The sequence below is a fragment of the Anopheles funestus genome, chromosome 2RL (genome assembly GCF_943734845.2).
Source record: "Anopheles funestus chromosome 2RL, idAnoFuneDA-416_04, whole genome shotgun sequence".
In the NCBI taxonomy this organism is placed as follows: Eukaryota; Metazoa; Arthropoda; class Insecta; order Diptera; family Culicidae; genus Anopheles; species Anopheles funestus.
Window position 1 is genome coordinate 54,583,143 of NC_064598.1, and position 17,886 is coordinate 54,601,028.

Genomic DNA, 17,886 nt, shown 5'->3' on the forward strand with positions numbered 1-17,886 from the left:
AGTTTCAGCATTCAACGTCCATTTTCTATCGTTAGCACTAAGTATTAAAACGAATAGATTTTACTGTCCTGGATCTAAACAACTTCGGTAGCTCATAATGAGCTATCTCCGGCTGAACCCACCAACATCAGTTTGCTGCATGATAGTTGTGGACACCTCTAAAAAGTATCACTTTGTTATCTTTGATTATCATCTTTCAATGAGTTCATTGTCTTTGGTACAATTCTAATTTCCGCCGATTCATTATGTGAAATCCTTCATTGCGTTTAGTTTTCCTTGCATTTGATTTTTTTTAGCGGAGATTTTTTTTATTTTTATAGACTTAAAGAAGACGAAAATTGCTCTTCGTTCTTTGCCTGATGCGTCTATCTATCTATCCCTTAGTATTTTAGGTAAAATAAATTAAACACTCTTAAGCCGTGTCTCATTAAATTTGTCTCAAAGGGATGCTTAAAGGCTAATGCTCACCAAGCCTTTTAAAAGTGTAAATAGATCTAAATGTTTTAAAACACCTGTCTAGAAGATCACTTATATCGGCTACAAATTCCGCAAAAAAATGCTCCTCTAATATCTGTCACGTGGAACAAACCTGGGACTCTACAGGATCTTTAAAATTCCCCTCGTAACGTACGCTCCCAGGACATAAACGGTATCCAAATGCAACCTAAGGCTCAGAAGATGATCACATGAGGAGGAGGGTGTCACAACTAGTTTGTTCTATGAAGCCAGCAACAAATAATCATTGCCATGCTTTTGCTGGTTGGTCATTATTTTAAAACGCTCAGAGAGGCATAGTAAGTTCTACTGGAGATTAAATAGTTATGGTTATCTATTGCAGTGGTCCCCAACCTATGGTCCGCGGACCACATGTGGTCCGTCGCTTAAGTAGAAGTGATTCGCGGTAGAAATTTCCGGTCGTTGGACCGATTATTTTAACACTTTTCATTTACCATTTCAAGCGTTTTTACGTGACGAAATCATTCTACGCTCCTCGATGTGTTAGATTGTGGACAATTATAATTTTTACTAATGTTTTATTTCAAAAATCGTCTTAACAACGATATACATACATTACGAATCCGTTCATAGGCGACACATGTGGGCCGCGATATACTTATGTCGAACAAAAAGTGGTCCACGGTACTAAAAAGGTTGGGGAGCACTGATCTAATATATCATATATCGCAGATGTACTCGATTCCTGATACATGCAGATTTTGAAATTTTACAGGTGGAGTTGAGCGATTTTCCAATACGACTGGCTTGGATTGACACCCACAATTGCCATCAATCTTCCGTTTGAACTTCTGTTGATGCCTTCAATCGCTTTGAGCGGTTGAATGGCCGACACCAGGTTTACAAGGGACGGATTCTTCCTTTTCCAGAAATGTCAGAATCTTGTAAAAATGTTCTCAATCTTCTCGACATGAAGTGAACCGCGATGGTCGACTGTTTTGTTTGGTCCAGATGGAAATCGAATTTGACCATAGAGGCCGTAAACAAACAGCTAAGTTAAATTTTCACATTATAAAGGCAACTAACATAGGGTAAGTGCGCCAGTTTTCGGCAGGTGTGTAATAAAAGCTAAATTATACACAAATGCGTTATAGAATGCGGTCAAACATAATTTTAAAACGTAAATACCAATAGATTTTCTCCAAATACGAAGTTCCGATGCTTTTAGCCCAATATTAACCTAAATATCGCAATTTTCATAAAGTGTTAACAAAATTTCGTCCAATTTGCTGTCAGTCGATAACTCGGCAGGTACTGGAAATAAGAAACCACTGCATAAAAAAAAATGGATGAAGCACTTTTCTGACAGACAAAATGGTTCTAAAATTTATGCTATTTAAAAAAAATAAAAATTCGATAAATAGTTTATTTTTCACTTTAAAGGCTGCCGAAAATGGGTACATGCCGAAAGATGATGTTTGACAGCACAAAACTGTGTGATTTTGTATGCAATGACAGCGTGGTCTACTAGATTAAGGATGAAAACTGCAAAATCTGACAGCAAAATTGTCGAAACGGACAGCATAAAATTACATTTTTAACCACTTTGCGGCCACAAAATTAGCTAACTAAGAGTGGAAAAGTGTTTAAAATTTAATTTTCTAATCGTTTCAATCGTTTAAAACGTTTAATGGTCCTTATTTACGCTGCCGAAAATAGGAACACAGCCTGCCGAAAATAGGAACATTGCTGCAGAAAACAGGAACAAAACCAATGTTTACATTTTCATAAATATTGCACATAAAACGCATTAGAATCACGAAAATGAAAATGCAGAAAGATACTACGAAAGTTTATCAACCGAAATATCATCACTTTCAATCACAAATATTGCAAATAATAGGTGTTTTTTTGTTTTTTGCAAAACAGCTGCACTAACCTGTCGAAAACTGGTGCACTTACTCTAGTATACATTGACTACTGACGAATTAACCGCCCATCAGATGGCAGGGTAATTACATGAAAAATCAGACAATTTTGTCGCTTTCTACACCGTTTTCTCACACGAATGGAATCAAATCAAATTCGGATCGTAGGTCCGTTTGAAGTACTAACTATTTCGTTACAGGGAATACAAGCCCCATGGACATAGTAAACCAAAACCTCTGAAAGTGTACAGCCGTAAAGAGCGCATATTGATAACTTACATATTTGTGCTTACCTTGTAGAAGTTCGGTAGTATTCAAGTTCAATATATTTTAACTTGTGGTAAGGATCACGGTTGGAGCTCAACTAACTTCCTAACCATTCACAACGGTTACTTATACATTTTCCGATTGCAATACTTGTAATGCCAACCTACTAGATTCGTAACACCCCCTCTCAATCGGTAACTCCGATTTCTGCTCGAATACGTTGGAAACTAGTAACATCCAACGCTTTTGTTTTTCATAATGTAGTCCCATTGCAGATGTTCCTTTCAGGTATCTCATAATGCGTTTCAGTGCTTGCCAGTGATCCTCCGTTGGTGAATGCTGGAATCTTCCCATATAGGCAATAGGGTAGTACAGGTCAGGTCGCACGCATAACATTTGATACATTAAACTGCCTAATGACTCCCGGTAAGGTTTCGTTGTATACCTTCCTTCATGTTTCAATTTCAGTCCTTTTTCCATTGGATTTTTCGTGGGATTGCATTGAGTCATGCCAAATTTCTCTAAAATTTTTAAAGCAGCTGCCTCTTGTGACAACTTGAGTAAACCACGGTCCCGGTTATACTCTACTCGCATCCCTAGGAAAAATTTTGTTGGTCCACAATCGGTCATTTCAAACTCATCAGTGTAGAGTTCTCGTATTTATTCGTATGTTCACTTTCGACCGTTCCCTTCGACTGTTCAATCGCGTCTGCCCCTTTTGGTGCGCCTTCCATCTCCTGCTGGTCTCATCCTTGCTCCGATCCTTGATCTTAGCACTTCGCAGTAACTCATGAGTTCCCCACTGCTCACAATCATCCCGCTCTCATGGGTGCTGCTTACTTACATCTCTACATCCCTTTTCTCGTCCAATTTATAAGAAAAAAAAATGTTGCTTTACCGATACTTCAGAGGGACCTTACAAATTCGTTTTACTCTATTGGTACCCTCTGCCTTGGCAGTTTCTACGTCTACCTTTTCCTTATTATTATTTTGTGCGGTACAATTATTTGTGGGTTCGTGCATAGTAGATGGCGCTTCAATCTTTTTAAGATGTGCAACCGGTCGCCGGTATCGTACTCCCTGCTCGCTAACTATAATTGTGTCGTTTCCAGCTTTCTTTATGACTTCGTACCTTTCCTTTGACCATCTTGTTTCTAGTTTCCCTGGAACATAATTTCGAATTCTTACTATGTCTCCTTCTGATATCTCTGAAACTTTTGAGCCCCGTCTATTATCGGCATAAATTTTCCCTTTCATTTTACGTATTGCATCGGTATCTTTCTCGTTCTCATCCCTATTCCAACTGGGATCCGCTTTTAACGATGGCAACAAATCTTTAACAGGTCTCCCTGTTAGCAGCTCTAATGGGGCCTTGCCGGTTGTTGAATGGGGTGTTAAATTATACATATGTTCGTGCTCTTTGATCGCTGTTCTCCAACATGCTCCAGTGGCCTTAGCTATGCGCCATGCTCTCAATATTCCTTGATTATTTCGTTCTACTAACCCATTCATTTGGGGCCAATAAGGAATAGTATGAATTAACCGCATATTCTTTTTGCAACAATATCCCTTAAATTCTTCGCTTGAAAATGGTGGCCCGTTGTCACTTCTGATAGTTTCTGGATATGATTGTTCTTTGAAAACTACTTCCAATGCTTCAATTGTTTTTGTTGCCGATGTGTTGCTCATTTCTATAATCTTCATATACCTGCTGTAGTAATCTACTATTACTAAGAACGTTGCGTGCTCTTTAGCGCAAAAGAAATCTATAGCAATATCCTGCCAAGCTCGCTCGGGCATTGTTTTCCTAATCATGGGTTCTGCCTGTCCCGAAGGTGCGACTAATGTGCATCCTTCACATTCTCGTACATAACTATCCACTTCTCGGTCCATATACGGCCACCATAATCGTTCTCTTAGATTTCTTTTCATGCTTACTACACCAGGATGTCCTCTGTGAGCAATTTGCATTGCATGTCGTCGTAAGTTAGCAGGGAGAACAATTCGATCGTTTCTAACAACGATTCCATCCAGTATTCCTAACTCATTTTCAAAGGCTTGAAAATGTGCCAAACTTGGATCCCATGCCTGGTTCTTAATAGCTGCCATAACTTTCTTCAACGTTTCGTCTTGAGCCGTGCTTTCCTTAATCTGAGGTAGTGTTATCGCAACGTATTCGTCGCCCACAGCGTATAGAAAATGCTCTGTGTTTTCATCAAACGGATTGTCTTCAGCCACAGGGCACAGTCGTGACAATATATCCGATATATTAGTAGGCCCTGGAATGTGCTTAACTTCATACCTATAAGGAAGTAAGCGAAGCGCCCAACCTTCTGCCCTAGAGCAAGCTCTTCTACCATTCTGATGCTTCCCCTCAAAGATGTACTGTAGGGTTTTATGGTCAGTAAAAATGGTAAACTGTGTTCCAAACAGGTAATAGTAGAACTTTTCCACCGCCCATACTATTGCAAGAGCCTCGCGCTGGGTTTGTGGGTATATTCTTTCGGTTTTTGTCAAACCTTTAGAAGCAAAACTAATTATGCGAGCTTCCCCTGCATGTGTCCGTTGAACTAGTACTGCTCCTAAACCTACCGGAGAAGCATCCGTGTAAAGTTCCGTCTTGTCTCCAGGATCAAAAAAACCTAGCCTTCTTACTGTATTACACAGCTCTCTTCTCAACTCATCAAACGCTATCTCTTCGTCCTTCCCAAATGTTTTAGTGTCGCCACGGATCAACTTCCGTAAAGGTTCCGATTTTGTTGAAAGGTCTGGAATAAATTGTCCGACAAAATTGATTAAACCTAGAAAACTCCTAACTTCTTCCTTAGTTTCCGGTTTCCTGAAATTTTTGATCGCTACGATCTTTTCTTCTGACGGAGCTATTCCTTCAGCACTAACGTTGTATCCCAGGATTTCTAAACAAGTCACTCCATAAGTGCACTTTTCTTCATTAAGTGTAGCATTGTTCCTCTTTAAAATTTCTAAGACCTCCTTCAGACGATGATCATGCTGCTCTTTTGATTCTCCTGCTACTACTATGTCATCGATATAAACCACGACACCTTCGATCCCTACCAACATTTGGCACATAATTCTTTGGAAAATTTCCGGTGCACAATTTATGCCAAACATTAATCTCTTAAATCTCATTAACCCTTTGTTTGTCATGAACGCCGTGATATCCCTAGAAGCAGGGTGCAGTTCTACATGATGGTAAGCCGAAGTAATGTCTAACTTTGAAAATAGACGTGAACCTCTCAACTTGTTGAGTAAAGTATCAATTACTGGTAGTGGGTAGTGTTCTCGATGGATAGCCTGATTCGGGCCACGCATATTGATGCATATTCGTATATCGTCTTTCCCTTTTGGCACCACCACCATAGGCGATATCCAATCTACTGGTCCCTTAACCGGTTCAATTATGTCTGTGTCTAGCATGTCTTGGATTTTTCGCTCAACTTTCTCTTCTAATGCTATTGGCACTCTTAAATAAGATATCTTCTTTGGCACTACCGCTTTATCAATTGACAATTTCACCTGAATGTCTGGAAACTTAGGAAAAGCCTTCTTTGTTTTATCGATTTGCAATACCTCCAAACCAACTTTTAACACACGCAGTGCCTCTGCTGTTCTTTTCCCTAATAAGCATTTCCCACTTTGTTCTACTACGAAAAATTGCGCGTACACTTTAGGTTTAGCTTCGTTCACTTTTACCCATGCCTCAAATTTTCCTTGTAGTTTCAACGGTTGTTTAGTCGCATACGCCGTTATACGGAGGTCGCTGTCTACTTCATGCTGAACGATAGTAGCTTTAATTTGTTTTAGTTGTCTCCATACTTCTGGTGTTACTGTGTTTATCGCTGCTCCCGAGTCAATCAAAAAGTTTACTGGAAGACAATCAACAAAACATGTAATGATGCCATTGTCACTTTGTTTTTCCTAGAAATAACGGAAAATGAATCGTTGTAAAATTAAGGAGAATAATAAAGCGATATCACTATTTATTTAATCAACCTTCAACATAATTTCTAAATGTTCTGGTATCCAAATCACTTTTTCCATACTATACCTCTTCCCGTTCATTTTTGTTGGACCAATTATTTTCCTTATTTCCATAGACGACATTTGCCTCTTTTGGTTTCTTCCACTGGTATCTTGTGTTTTCGCGTCCTTCGTAGTCACGTTTCTTGCATACCCTGGCAAAATGGCCAATGGTCCCACACTTGTTGCAGCGTGATTGTCGCGCGGTGCATTCTTTCGCATTTGCTTGGTGTCGCCATGATCCGCAACGCAAACACGCGTTAGCGCGAGAATATGTTGCCCCTTCTCTACGCACATGAGCAATTTGTGTTTCTGCTCCGCTACTCTCAGCATTCTTCCGCTTTTGTTCCATTAGCACCTCCCGATTTATGGCGTAGTTGATTAATTCATCAATCCCCATGGAGTTTTCCATGCCCTTGTCTCGCACCCTTTCATCTTTCGCTCCGATGGTAATTTGGTGAAAAATCTCTTTCGCTGTGCGTGTTTGGAAATCACATTTTGCTGCCTGAGTTCTAATCCTGAGTACAAATTGGTTAAATGTTTCGTCCCCTTTTTGCTTAAGCGATCGAAATATTTCTAATTCGATTCTTTCATTTCTCTTTCCAACAAAAAAGTTATTCAATCGTTTTACTGCGTTGTCATAAACAGGGGTTTCTTTAGGCCGAAAAGGTATTTTAACGCTTTGAATTTTCTCTTCTTCTTGAACTGGAGCCAAATTATAAAATATTCTCTGCAAGCCCCTTCCCCCTCGTGCTAACATGTACGTTAGTTTTTTCTCTTGGGTTTTAATTGACTTTAGTCCTATAATCAATTCTAACGCACGATGCCACTCTTCCCATTCTCGTCGTAAATCAGCCGAATTTGCAGCGTCGTTGAAAGGCTCCAACGGCCAACGCTCCGTATCCATCTACAGAAAAAAATATTTATAATTTTTTTAATTACCGCAATATCTTTTTTAAACCCAAAATTACTCAAAGCAAAATAGACTATAAACTTGTTTCGCAATATATATGATCCCTATTGTCTTCTTCTCTAATGCCGTTAAGGAAGAACAAACTATAGAACACTTTAACACTAACACTTTACTGTTCACGCCATTGTTTCTACGTTTCTGTACGACACTATGGATGTATCCGGGCTGTTCTCTTGTATGCGGCGCGCACTCATGATCCCTCTGCACATCTGTGTTTTCAGACACTACGGACTTTTCCGGGCTTGTCTTAGGCACACAATTTTGCTCTTACATGTCATTGTTCCAATCTTGTTTTGTGTTTCGTCCCGAACACACAATCGTTTCTTTTCCTTTTTTTTCCTTTTTTTTTTTTTTTTTTTTTTTTTTTTTTTTTGCGACACTACGGATTCCTCCGGACTTGTCTTTTGTGCTACGGTTTTCGTACCGGACTCACACTTACACTTTTCTTTCTCATACTCGACACTACGGATTTCTCCGGACTAGTCTTTTCTGTAATTTCGTTCCTGCCTCACACTTTATCTTTCTTATTTGCGACACTACGGATTGCTCCGGGCTTGTCTTCTCTTGTGCTACGGTTTAGTACCGGACTCACAATCTTCTTTTCTTTTTCTTGACACTACGGATTCCTCCGGACTTGTCTTTTGTGTTTCAGTTTCGTACCGGGCTCACAATCTTCTTTTCTTTTCTTTTCCTCGACACTACAGATTCCTCCGGACTTTCCTTTTGTGCTACGATTTCGTACCAGACTCACACTCCCCCTCTTTTTTTAACATGTGACACTACGGATTTCTCCGGACTAGTCTTTTCTGTAATTTTGCTCCTGCCTTACACTTTACCTTTCTTATTTGCGACACTACGGATTGCTCCGGACTTGTCTTCTCTTGTGCTACGGTTTAGTACCGGGCTCACAATCTTCTTTTTCTTTTTTTTTTCGACACTACGGATTCCTCCGGACTTGTCTTTTGTGCTTCGGTTTCGTACCGGGCTCACTAACTTCTTTTCTATTTTTTTTTATTTTTTTAATTGTTTTTTTTTTAAATTTTACTCTAAATTCTTCTGGACTCTAGATTAACCACGAATGCACCACACACACACACACAAGAGAACTTATAAAAATCCTATCACATAAGAATAAAAATTCTTGATCGTACAACTCCCTTATCTCCAGTAATTATATCCTAATTATCTAAACTTCCAACTTTACACATAAATATGCTCTTCTTTTATCGATTCCGTTTTTTTTTAATACTTCTTATAAACTTCTAATCTTCTTGTACTCACTCTTCCAGCTTTTAAGGTTCTTTTAATTTCAAATACCGGCTGCGCCAATTGTAGAGTTCTCGTATTTATTCGTATGTTCACTTTCGACCGTTCCCTTCGACTGTTCAATCGCGTCTGCCCCTTTTGGTGCGCCTTCCATCTCCTGCTGGTCTCATCCTTGCTCCGATCCTTGATCTTAGCACTTCGCAGTAACTCATGAGTTCCCCACTGCTCACAATCATCCCGCTCTCATGGGTGCTGCTTACTTACATCTCTACAATCAGCAAGTTTACTCTTCAGTTTCTCGATTGTTCGGATATTTCTTCCAACTACCAACAGGTCGTCAACATATAGTACTAAGTACATCTCATCATCTTCAACAGTAGACACATACAGACAGTAGTCTCTGTTCGATCGTCGAAAAGCTAGCTTCAACAACGTCAAATTGAACCGTTCGTTCCAGCATCGTGGAGCTTGTTTCAGACCATACAGCGACTTCTGAAGTTTGCAAACAATACCTGGTCTCGCTTCCACTCCTTTAGGAACTTCCATGTAAAGATCTTCTTTCAAAATTCCATATAGAAAGGCCGTTTTGACATCCATGTGGTGTATGTGAAATCCATGATGAACAGCAACGGCCAGCAACACTCGAACCGTAGACAGCTTCGCAACAGGTGCATACGTGTCCTCAAAGTCGATACCCGGACGCTGCAGGAATCCTTTTACTACCAAACGCGCCTTATACCTGACATGTCGTCCTTTTTCATCCTCTTTAATTCGGAATACCCACTTCGACTTAAGGGGTCGGACGCCGGCGGGACATGGGGTCATTTTCCACACATTGTTAACTTTCATTGAGTTGAGTTCATCCTTCACAGCCTGATACCATAGATCACGATCATCTCGACCGTCGATATCATTAAATGTTTCAGGAACGTCTGATGAGAAGGGAAAGCCGACAGCACAAGCACTGAATCCAGTAAAGTAATCTCGAAACTTACTTGGAAAACGGCGCTCCCGTTCGCAGCGCCTCAAGAACTGCTTATCATACGAACTAGAAGGCAAGTCCTGACCTGAACGCGAAGGGAGCGCGGAATCATTCGTATCCACTGCATCTTCGAATTCATCTAACAGTTCGACTTCTTCCTCTTCACGTAACAATTCATCCGGGGCATTCTCTACAACAGGTTGTTCGTACTCTTCTTCTTCTTCAACGACATCTTCTAGATATTCTTCCCCCTCTTGCTCGTTGAGCCATGGTAACACCAAATTTTCTTCATTTTGTTGAGGCGAGTAAGCTATTGTTGGCTCCACCTGAATTCCCTCTGCTTTATAGAATTTCTTCTGGTTGTTCGAACAATACTCGCGTTCCTGATCCACAGTGAGTTTTGAAATTTTCGTACCACATGCAGCAGTCGCCATTGCGCAATATTCTTGAAATTTTTCAAAAACTTCCAACTTCTTTCGGATTGCTCTGTTTCTCGCACTTTTGAATGGTTCACGACAGTGCTTACCCATAACACACACGTCACAAAACTTGAGCTTCTCTGGCTTGAATTTCACACCGAGGGCTGAGTTTTCACGCACCAGAGTATTCATGATACCTTCACTAATGTGTCCAAGACGACGATGCCGGAGGTCAACACATTCCGATTCAATCATACAAGCATTTTCACGATGGATCTTCATCTCTAAAGCATAGAGATTTCCTAGCTGATTCGCTGTTGCAATCGTTGCGCCATTCAACTTCAAAATTGCTTCCTTACTTTTGAAGCAAACTTCCACACCAGCCTTAGTAAGCTTCTTTACCGACATGACATTTTCTCTTAGCGATGGAATGTATAGAACATCTTTCGCAATCATCGGTATGCCTCTATTACTCAATCCACTGATGTCACCAGCTTCTTTAGCCACGAGAGTTTCTCCATTTTTTGCTACGTTTATATATACCGGTTGTTTCAGGGCTTTCACAGATATGAAATGATGCTTCGAATTAACCATGTGAGCACTGGCGCCTGAATCCAGTAAGAATTCGACCTTTCCACCAGATGGTTTCTTTCTTCTAGCATCATTCACCATGAATGCAACCGATTTCGACACGTTAGCAACGTTGGCGTTTGTCTTCTTCCAGCAATCCTTCTTCATATGACCGTTCTTACCACAGCCATGGCATTTCCCGGAAAACTTGTAGTTCACATTTATTTTTCGGTGATTGCTAGCGAACGCAGTAGGCTTTTCGTCACTACTATTTTGTCGATCCAAACGCTTAGCTTCATCACTCAGTAAACGGGTTTTCATCAGCTCATATGTCAATTCGCTTTCCGGAAGATTTTCCAAGGCAGTCATGAGTGGATCGTACGACTCCGGAAGAGTCAAACTTAAGGCCGCACAAACATCGCTTTCTTCCAATTTTGAACCGGCCACTCGGAGCTGCCGAATCAGGTCTTCAAATTGTAGAAGGTGGGAGCGCAACGATGTCCCTTCCTTCAGATGAAGACGAGCGATCTGTTTTCTAATAACCATTTGCTTTCCAGCTGACTTTTTCGCAAAGGTATTTTCTAGAGTTTTCCATATGTCTTTTGCCGTGCCGCACTCTCTAATACATCCGAGGTATTCATCCGAAATCAGACTTACCAGTAAGGATTTGGCCTTGGCATCCATTTCCTTAAACTTGGCATTTTCACCGGCCTCTGCCGGAACATCCTTTACCACAGCATCCCATACCTTCGAAGCTTCAAGAACACACTGAACGCGGAAATTCCAAGTATCGTAGCCAGTTCCGGCGAACTGGGGAATACCGTGAGCGGCTACTTCTTTGTGTCCTGGGCCCATAACCTGTAGAAGTTCGGTAGTATTCAAGTTCAATATATTTTAACTTGTGGTAAGGATCACGGTTGGAGCTCAACTAACTTCCTAACCATTCACAACGGTTACTTATACATTTTCCGATTGCAATACTTGTAATGCCAACCTACTAGATTCGTAACATACCTTAACATCTTAAAATATTGTAAATGATTCAAAAATTCACAAAACACTTTTTTGCTTAAAATAATGGCTACCGTAAAGAGTTTTTAACAACGAAACTATTAGAAACACTGAACGTTCCTACACCTGGTACGAATGAATGTCATCATTAAGAGACGTCAATGCGAGCATTGGCTACTTTGATGTTTGATTGGATAGGAACATAACGAACAACGAAAACAATCGCAAAGATGTGAAACCGTGCAAAGGGATATTCTTACCTTTTATCTGAACAATCGTATTATCTTAATTATTTTGAAAACAAACAATATTTGCAACAGCAATGCACGCGATTTTATGATTTTATGTAAAAATTACTCTTCATTTGGATTATACCTAAAAAAAATCCAAAAAAGACTATGAAAAAAAGACAAAGATCATTTGCAAAGATGGTTTGCGCAAAAAAAATACGCAAAAACACGCTTAAAATACAACCGCCAACCATTGCAACCAAAATTTTCAAATGACCTACATATGCGAAACCCCACAACAAATGCCGCTCGCGTAACAAAAATACACAAAACTGACCTAAATCAATGCGCTATTCTTATCAAGACCCATTAATTGGTGGGATGATGCTATTTGGCTTCGTTCATTTTTTTTTTTGCGAAACATTTTGCGAAACAACCTCAATCACATTTTCCTTTGATATGGCAAACCGCCCCACGGGGAGCGTCTGGTTTGAGAACCAACATCGGGAGCGTCAAGTGGTCAAACATTGCACAAGCTTCCACAGTCGCTCCGACCGCTCTCGGGAGCAGACGCCTGCTAATGAGGCCACAGTCGGTTGCACTTCCGAAAAAAAGCCACACACACACACACACACACACACACACACGTATATACCTCGAAAGCAAAAATCATCCAAACAGTCCACTGTAACACATCGTGGGGCTTGTAGATTACAAGCGTTATTTTCTTTCCCATTTTTTGTTTTTTTTTTGCGCCACTCCATCCGGAGGTCGTCCGCCCAATCCTAACCTCATTTGAACGCGTAACTCTCGGCGCTCTCAGACGGAACGATCGTCGTGTAAACAAACGCACACGATAATGCACAACACGACCAGACGGAATATTGCAGCAATACTGTAGCAGGATGGCCTTGAATCCGCACAGTCGGGTCACAGCTCGTGAGCATTTTTGTCTGGAGACGAGCTGGCGGAAAAATTTAACTGTGATGCGATGGATACCGTACCACCGGAAAAGAGGCGTATCATTTCCGGTAGATGTTTTTTTTTTTCATTTTCCCCTTTCGGCAGTAAAAATAAATACTACAGAAGAAAAAAGAACGTTTCATCAAATAACGGCACAGTTAGTAGTTAGTAGCAAATAAACAAACAAAATCGTACAACAGCATGACCATCACTTGAGCCGTTGTTCAACGGCTACCGCTAACATGCGGTTGCGTCTGTTGGTCGCACAGTTCAATGTTTCTAATTCGTTGAACCCGAAAGACGTCCTCTGTTCTGTTCGGTAGCGCATCACTTCAAAACAGCTTAGGTTAGGTCCGGGACAGTGAATCAACGGCGGCATGATTAACATTAGTGATGGCCGTTTTTTTCACGCGTGTATGTTTTTGCGCACACAACGTAGCTCGTGCGCTTTCGTTATCTGCTGTATTATTTGCTTTTCGTTTCTTTCTTTTTTTGTCGCATGTCAAGAAACTTAGTACGACTGATATATGCGAGGGTCGCGATAGTACGTCACCGGTCGGTACTGTATGAAAACTGAAAATGGACGGAAATGTGAGTGCTGCCCTCAGACGTCTGGTTTATTGGTTCGCATTTTGATCAGGTCTGGTACAGTAGACATCGTTACGTCGGAGATCTTCACTGTTCAAGGACGTACATCAACACCGCAAGCGATAAGCCGGTCGGGGCTAATGTACTGCAATGACGTTTTCGGTTACAACAAAAAACCTTTTTTCATCTCCACAGGCTGATTTAATTTCTACAAAATGAACACTTCCTGGAGTTCAACGACATCACGGTGAAGAAAGCTATCATACATGTGTAATTCCCATATTATGTGGAATAGTAATCCTCTGAGGCAATCAAACATTAACATGTATTTGAACAAATTTTAAAGTAAAACAAAAAAAACCATCCCTAAATACTGCCATAAGTGGCAGGACGGGGCTCCTTTGTTTCTGGTGTCCGAAATAATTGACCGTAACGGTTTTTGATATTTGGTTCATTTTTTACGATAGGAATTGTCCAAAACAAAAACGGTAATACCTTTGTCTTCAGCCGCAAAAAGTCAACGTGCAAGGTGTGCCTTTATTAATAAATTTGGCACAACAGCAGTCACGCAATCGTATGTATATGCTCAAATACTGTCCTGTATAAATTGTTTGGAAAAAACATACCAAAAACAACTGTTATCTTAAAACTCATATTAGTCTCGTTTTTATAATTGTACCACTTCAAAAATTATTTTTGGGAGATAAAGACAACATTTTTTGCAAAATGTCAGAACAACATTTAGTAAAATTATTGGTCAAACACGAAAAATGGTCCTTTTCCCTGTTATATTGAATAATACAGAATAAAAAAAAATCTGTATGTTATCCAATCCATTGTAATTAATACTTATACAACATGTGGTACATCAATCTAAAAGGTAAAAAAATGGATTTTTAGTGGAATAAAGAAAAGTGATAATTCATTTGGGCAAGTTCCGTTATTACTTCGCTAAAGGCCATCAGCACCATCAATATTCAATTTTTTATACTGTTTCTTCAATACGCTTTCCTCTTATTGCACCTGTTGTTAGCTTACTGCTTTCTTTCTAACCTACATATCAGGATGGTATAACAGTTACCTTAATGCATAACATTTTACATATCATTGAACTTTTCATTCACATGATAAGATATTAAGATATGCAAACGATGTACAATTTAATTATTTAACCACACATTCATCCCACTCATCAAAGGATCATTGGAAACTCCCAACTATTTTTTTTTACAATTTCAAAAAAAAACTCCTGCAGCCATCAAACGCAACCAAGCACCAGTCGGAACAAAGGAACGGTTCTTCACCGTTCCTGCCAAAATCCTTCAATTTGTTCTGCACTAATTACGCACGTTCTGCTAACCGATCGCTGGGCGTCATCGTACCGCAAAGTCCCTTTCCAAATGATCCATAATAAAAATGCATTTCTCCGGCACAATGAGTTTGCCAAAAATTACTACCCAAAAAAACGCAACAACAGAACTATCAAAAACTCGCATGCACATCCCTACTGTTCCGATCTTCCCCCCAAAAATGGGAAGCGAAAAAAGTGAAACTGCTCACAAGGCGTAACAATTTAATGATCATGTCCCCGGTTCCCCATTGCATGGGCGGGAGGAAGAGAACACTTAGTGCGCCCAGTATTACAAAAGATCGAGGCCACATTCAACCCCAAAAAAGCCAGACCAATCAGACAAACTCGCGTCGACGCTGATCCGGTGTGCGCACAGAACCGGTTCCAACTGACGTGGACGTGCTTCCAAGACCTCCCCGACTGTGTCCGGCCTCATAATTTTACTCATTTTTGGACAAAAGCACTCATCCTCACCATGCCCTCCTCATTGTGCTTCCATCCATCGCTGCAGTCGTCATCATCGACGTCATTCGTCTTCGTCCTCGTCCTCGTCGATTGCATTGCACACACAATTACCACACGGTCGTTTCGATGCAACGAAAAATGCATTTGCTCCGTTGCATCGAGTGCAAGCGTTGCATTTGCGCATGCACATAAAACCCAGTTGTGTGCGAACTGTGGCAGGAAGAAACTGGCTGGCCTTGATCTTATTTTCACTCTCAATTTTTCGAGGGTTCGACCCGGTCGGTCTGTCTGGCTTTAAGAAGCGCGTCTTTCGGTTTTCTTTTACTTTGTTCGGCCTTCCTACTCCTGCATTCTCTTCGGTGATGATCGACGTGTTGTGTTTTTTTTCCTTTCTTCTGCTTGTCGCTTGCAATTGCTGGCCTGTTCACAGTGCCCTTTTGTTTACCGAGCAGCACATTTCGGCGAAAGCGTTGCAACTGCATGCAATGCAAGCAAAAAACAAACGAGAGCAATAATAAAAAATTCCGTTTCACTGATCATAAAAATGCTGCATGTAGACATGACTTTTGCGAATAGCCTGCGGTTTCACGTGGTAGGGCTTTTTTGTATGGGAAGGATGCTGCACGGCAAGGATGCGGACGTCCCGACCGTGTGGGACGTGAGGTGTGACCTCATTTCTTTTCAATTTTGGGGCCAGCTGAAACCTTGAACATAGTCGGCCGGCCTCAAGCAACACCATATCCTGCCCGATGTTGTTTCCTTCCATAATCCCTACCATACGCATGCGGCGCACAGTTCCTACGATCTGCGCGATCTGCACCGTGTCGATCACCCAGTAGTACTTCGGACGAACAACGTTTACAGTCTGCATTTTCTTTCAATGCCGGCTCGATTATGTGAGTGTCCGCGTTTTGCCTGTGTTTTTTGCCATCCGCTTTGTGGTCTTCCTTCTGCGTGATCTTGCGTACTTGAAACCAGCAAAACTTGTTTCCTCAAAATATTGCTGCTTTATGAAGCATCACCTCGCACTTGTACGTCGTATTTTGCTCTTTTTCGGTTCTTTACGAAGTTCGTATTAATAGCAACAATGGAATCAGGTCAAGGATTTTGTAACATTTCGCAGACATTTTGAGGCAGGCTTTATTCGTTTTCAACACGTTGCAGGAAGTAAACCTGGTATGCTCCTGTACCTAGCTCAAATAGCGCACCTGTATCGTGCATAGGTTCGTCGAGCTTGCGAAAGCCCTCGAAATTAGCTGAACATGCCGATGGTTGCCGATAGTGGAACCGCTTTTCTAAGTCCCATCCCGCAACTAGCACGTTTTGACTTCCATCGGCATTAGTAACATCCACGACCGTGTGCCCAATGCCGCAGTGCACTCTTTTCACTGTTACTTCTACATCGTTAGAAAAGGATACGATTTGTGGCAGCGAAACAACATGCTCGTTGTGCTGTGAATCCTGTAATCCTAGCTGACCCTGATTGTTCCAACCCCATGTGTACAGATCACCAAAGGAAGTTACCGCAGCTGAGTGCCATCCTTCGGCATCGATGTCAATTACTTTTACTCCCGCGAGTCCTTCTACTATACGAGGCTGATCATTGAAGGCAACAATTTCCCCGTTTCCGAGCTGTCCCCGTCTGTAAAGGGTAAATCGATAAATTATATTTGGATTTTTACAAAGTTCGATCATGCTTACAAGCCTCCACCCCAACTGTACACATCCCCGTTCGTGGTGAGTAATAAACAATGTTCGAATCCAGTTGCCACTTTTCTAACTCGCACGTGTCTCGGTAGGGTGATCGTGTGGTTGGGAATATTATATATGCCATTATCCGATGTACATGCTATGGTAACGCATTCGCCACAGGCCAAATGAGTGATTGAACGTGTCGTTTTATCTTCCTTAGATTTCGTTTTATCGGCCTCAATCCCGAGAAAGTTTAGCGAAACTAATTGATCTGCTAAACATTCGTACTTCTTCAGTTCGCCGTTGGCCAACAGCACTAAACAGTGCTTACTATTTCCTGCTAAACATACAACGCTCGTATCAAAACTGATGGTTCTTCGCTCCGACGTTAAAGCGCAAAATATGTACAGTTTACTCTCGTACGCAATAAAACAGTAAATTTGTCCGAACTGTATGTGTATTTTCGATATCGCCACTTCATCTATCGTCAATAATTGGCACAAATTAAATTCTGTAAAAAAAACAGGCGATGTTTTGGTAGCATTTAATCGCGTAAGTCTGTTTTATGTAGACATCTTACCTTTCCATCCACATACCGATGCAGGTTCCACAGGATTCATTCCTTTTACCCATAACTTAACGTTCATGTTTTTCAAATAATTTTGACTAACCAAAACCAAGTTT

At 40.9% G+C, this 17,886-nt stretch overlaps 2 protein-coding genes across 2 annotated transcripts; both read right to left on the reverse strand.

Moving 5' to 3' along the window:
* Positions 1–3,296: 3,296 nt before the first annotated feature.
* LOC125761084 (uncharacterized protein K02A2.6-like) lies at positions 3,297–9,199 on the reverse strand. Its single transcript, XM_049421904.1, has 3 exons — positions 8,947–9,199; positions 6,721–7,599; positions 3,297–6,590 (listed from the first exon to the last, which is right to left on the reverse strand). Exons 2-3 carry the CDS (start codon positions 7,597–7,599, stop codon positions 3,546–3,548), a joined length of 3,924 nt encoding a protein of 1,307 aa, XP_049277861.1. The 5' UTR covers positions 8,947–9,199; the 3' UTR covers positions 3,297–3,545.
* A 3,941-nt stretch (positions 9,200–13,140) lies between these two features.
* On the reverse strand, positions 13,141–17,884 carry LOC125761100 (E3 ubiquitin-protein ligase HERC2). The gene is made up of 3 exons (XM_049421937.1): positions 17,783–17,884; positions 17,212–17,713; positions 13,141–17,152 (listed from the first exon to the last, which is right to left on the reverse strand). The coding sequence occupies exons 1-3, from the start codon at positions 17,847–17,849 to the stop codon at positions 16,651–16,653; spliced, it is 1,071 nt and encodes a 356-aa protein (XP_049277894.1). The 5' UTR covers positions 17,850–17,884; the 3' UTR covers positions 13,141–16,650.
* Between the last annotated feature and the right edge of the window lie 2 nt (positions 17,885–17,886).

Excerpts from the sequence above, each read along its gene's own strand:
- LOC125761100 (XM_049421937.1), bottom strand. The coding sequence starts at position 17,849 with ATGAACGTTAAGTTATGGGTAAAAGGAATGAATCCTGTGGAACCTGCA. Across the intron at positions 17,714-17,782 it reads ATCGGTATGTGGATGGAAAG|AATTTAATTTGTGCCAATTA; the intron begins GTAAGATGTCTA and ends TTTTTTTTACAG. Across the intron at positions 17,153-17,211 it reads TACAGTTGGGGTGGAGGCTT|ACGGGGACAGCTCGGAAACG; the intron begins GTAAGCATGATC and ends TACCCTTTACAG.
- LOC125761084 (XM_049421904.1), bottom strand. The coding sequence starts at position 7,599 with ATGGATACGGAGCGTTGGCCGTTGGAGCCTTTCAACGACGCTGCAAAT. Across the intron at positions 6,591-6,720 it reads ACAAAAATGAACGGGAAGAG|GAAAAACAAAGTGACAATGG; the intron begins GTATAGTATGGA and ends CGTTATTTCTAG.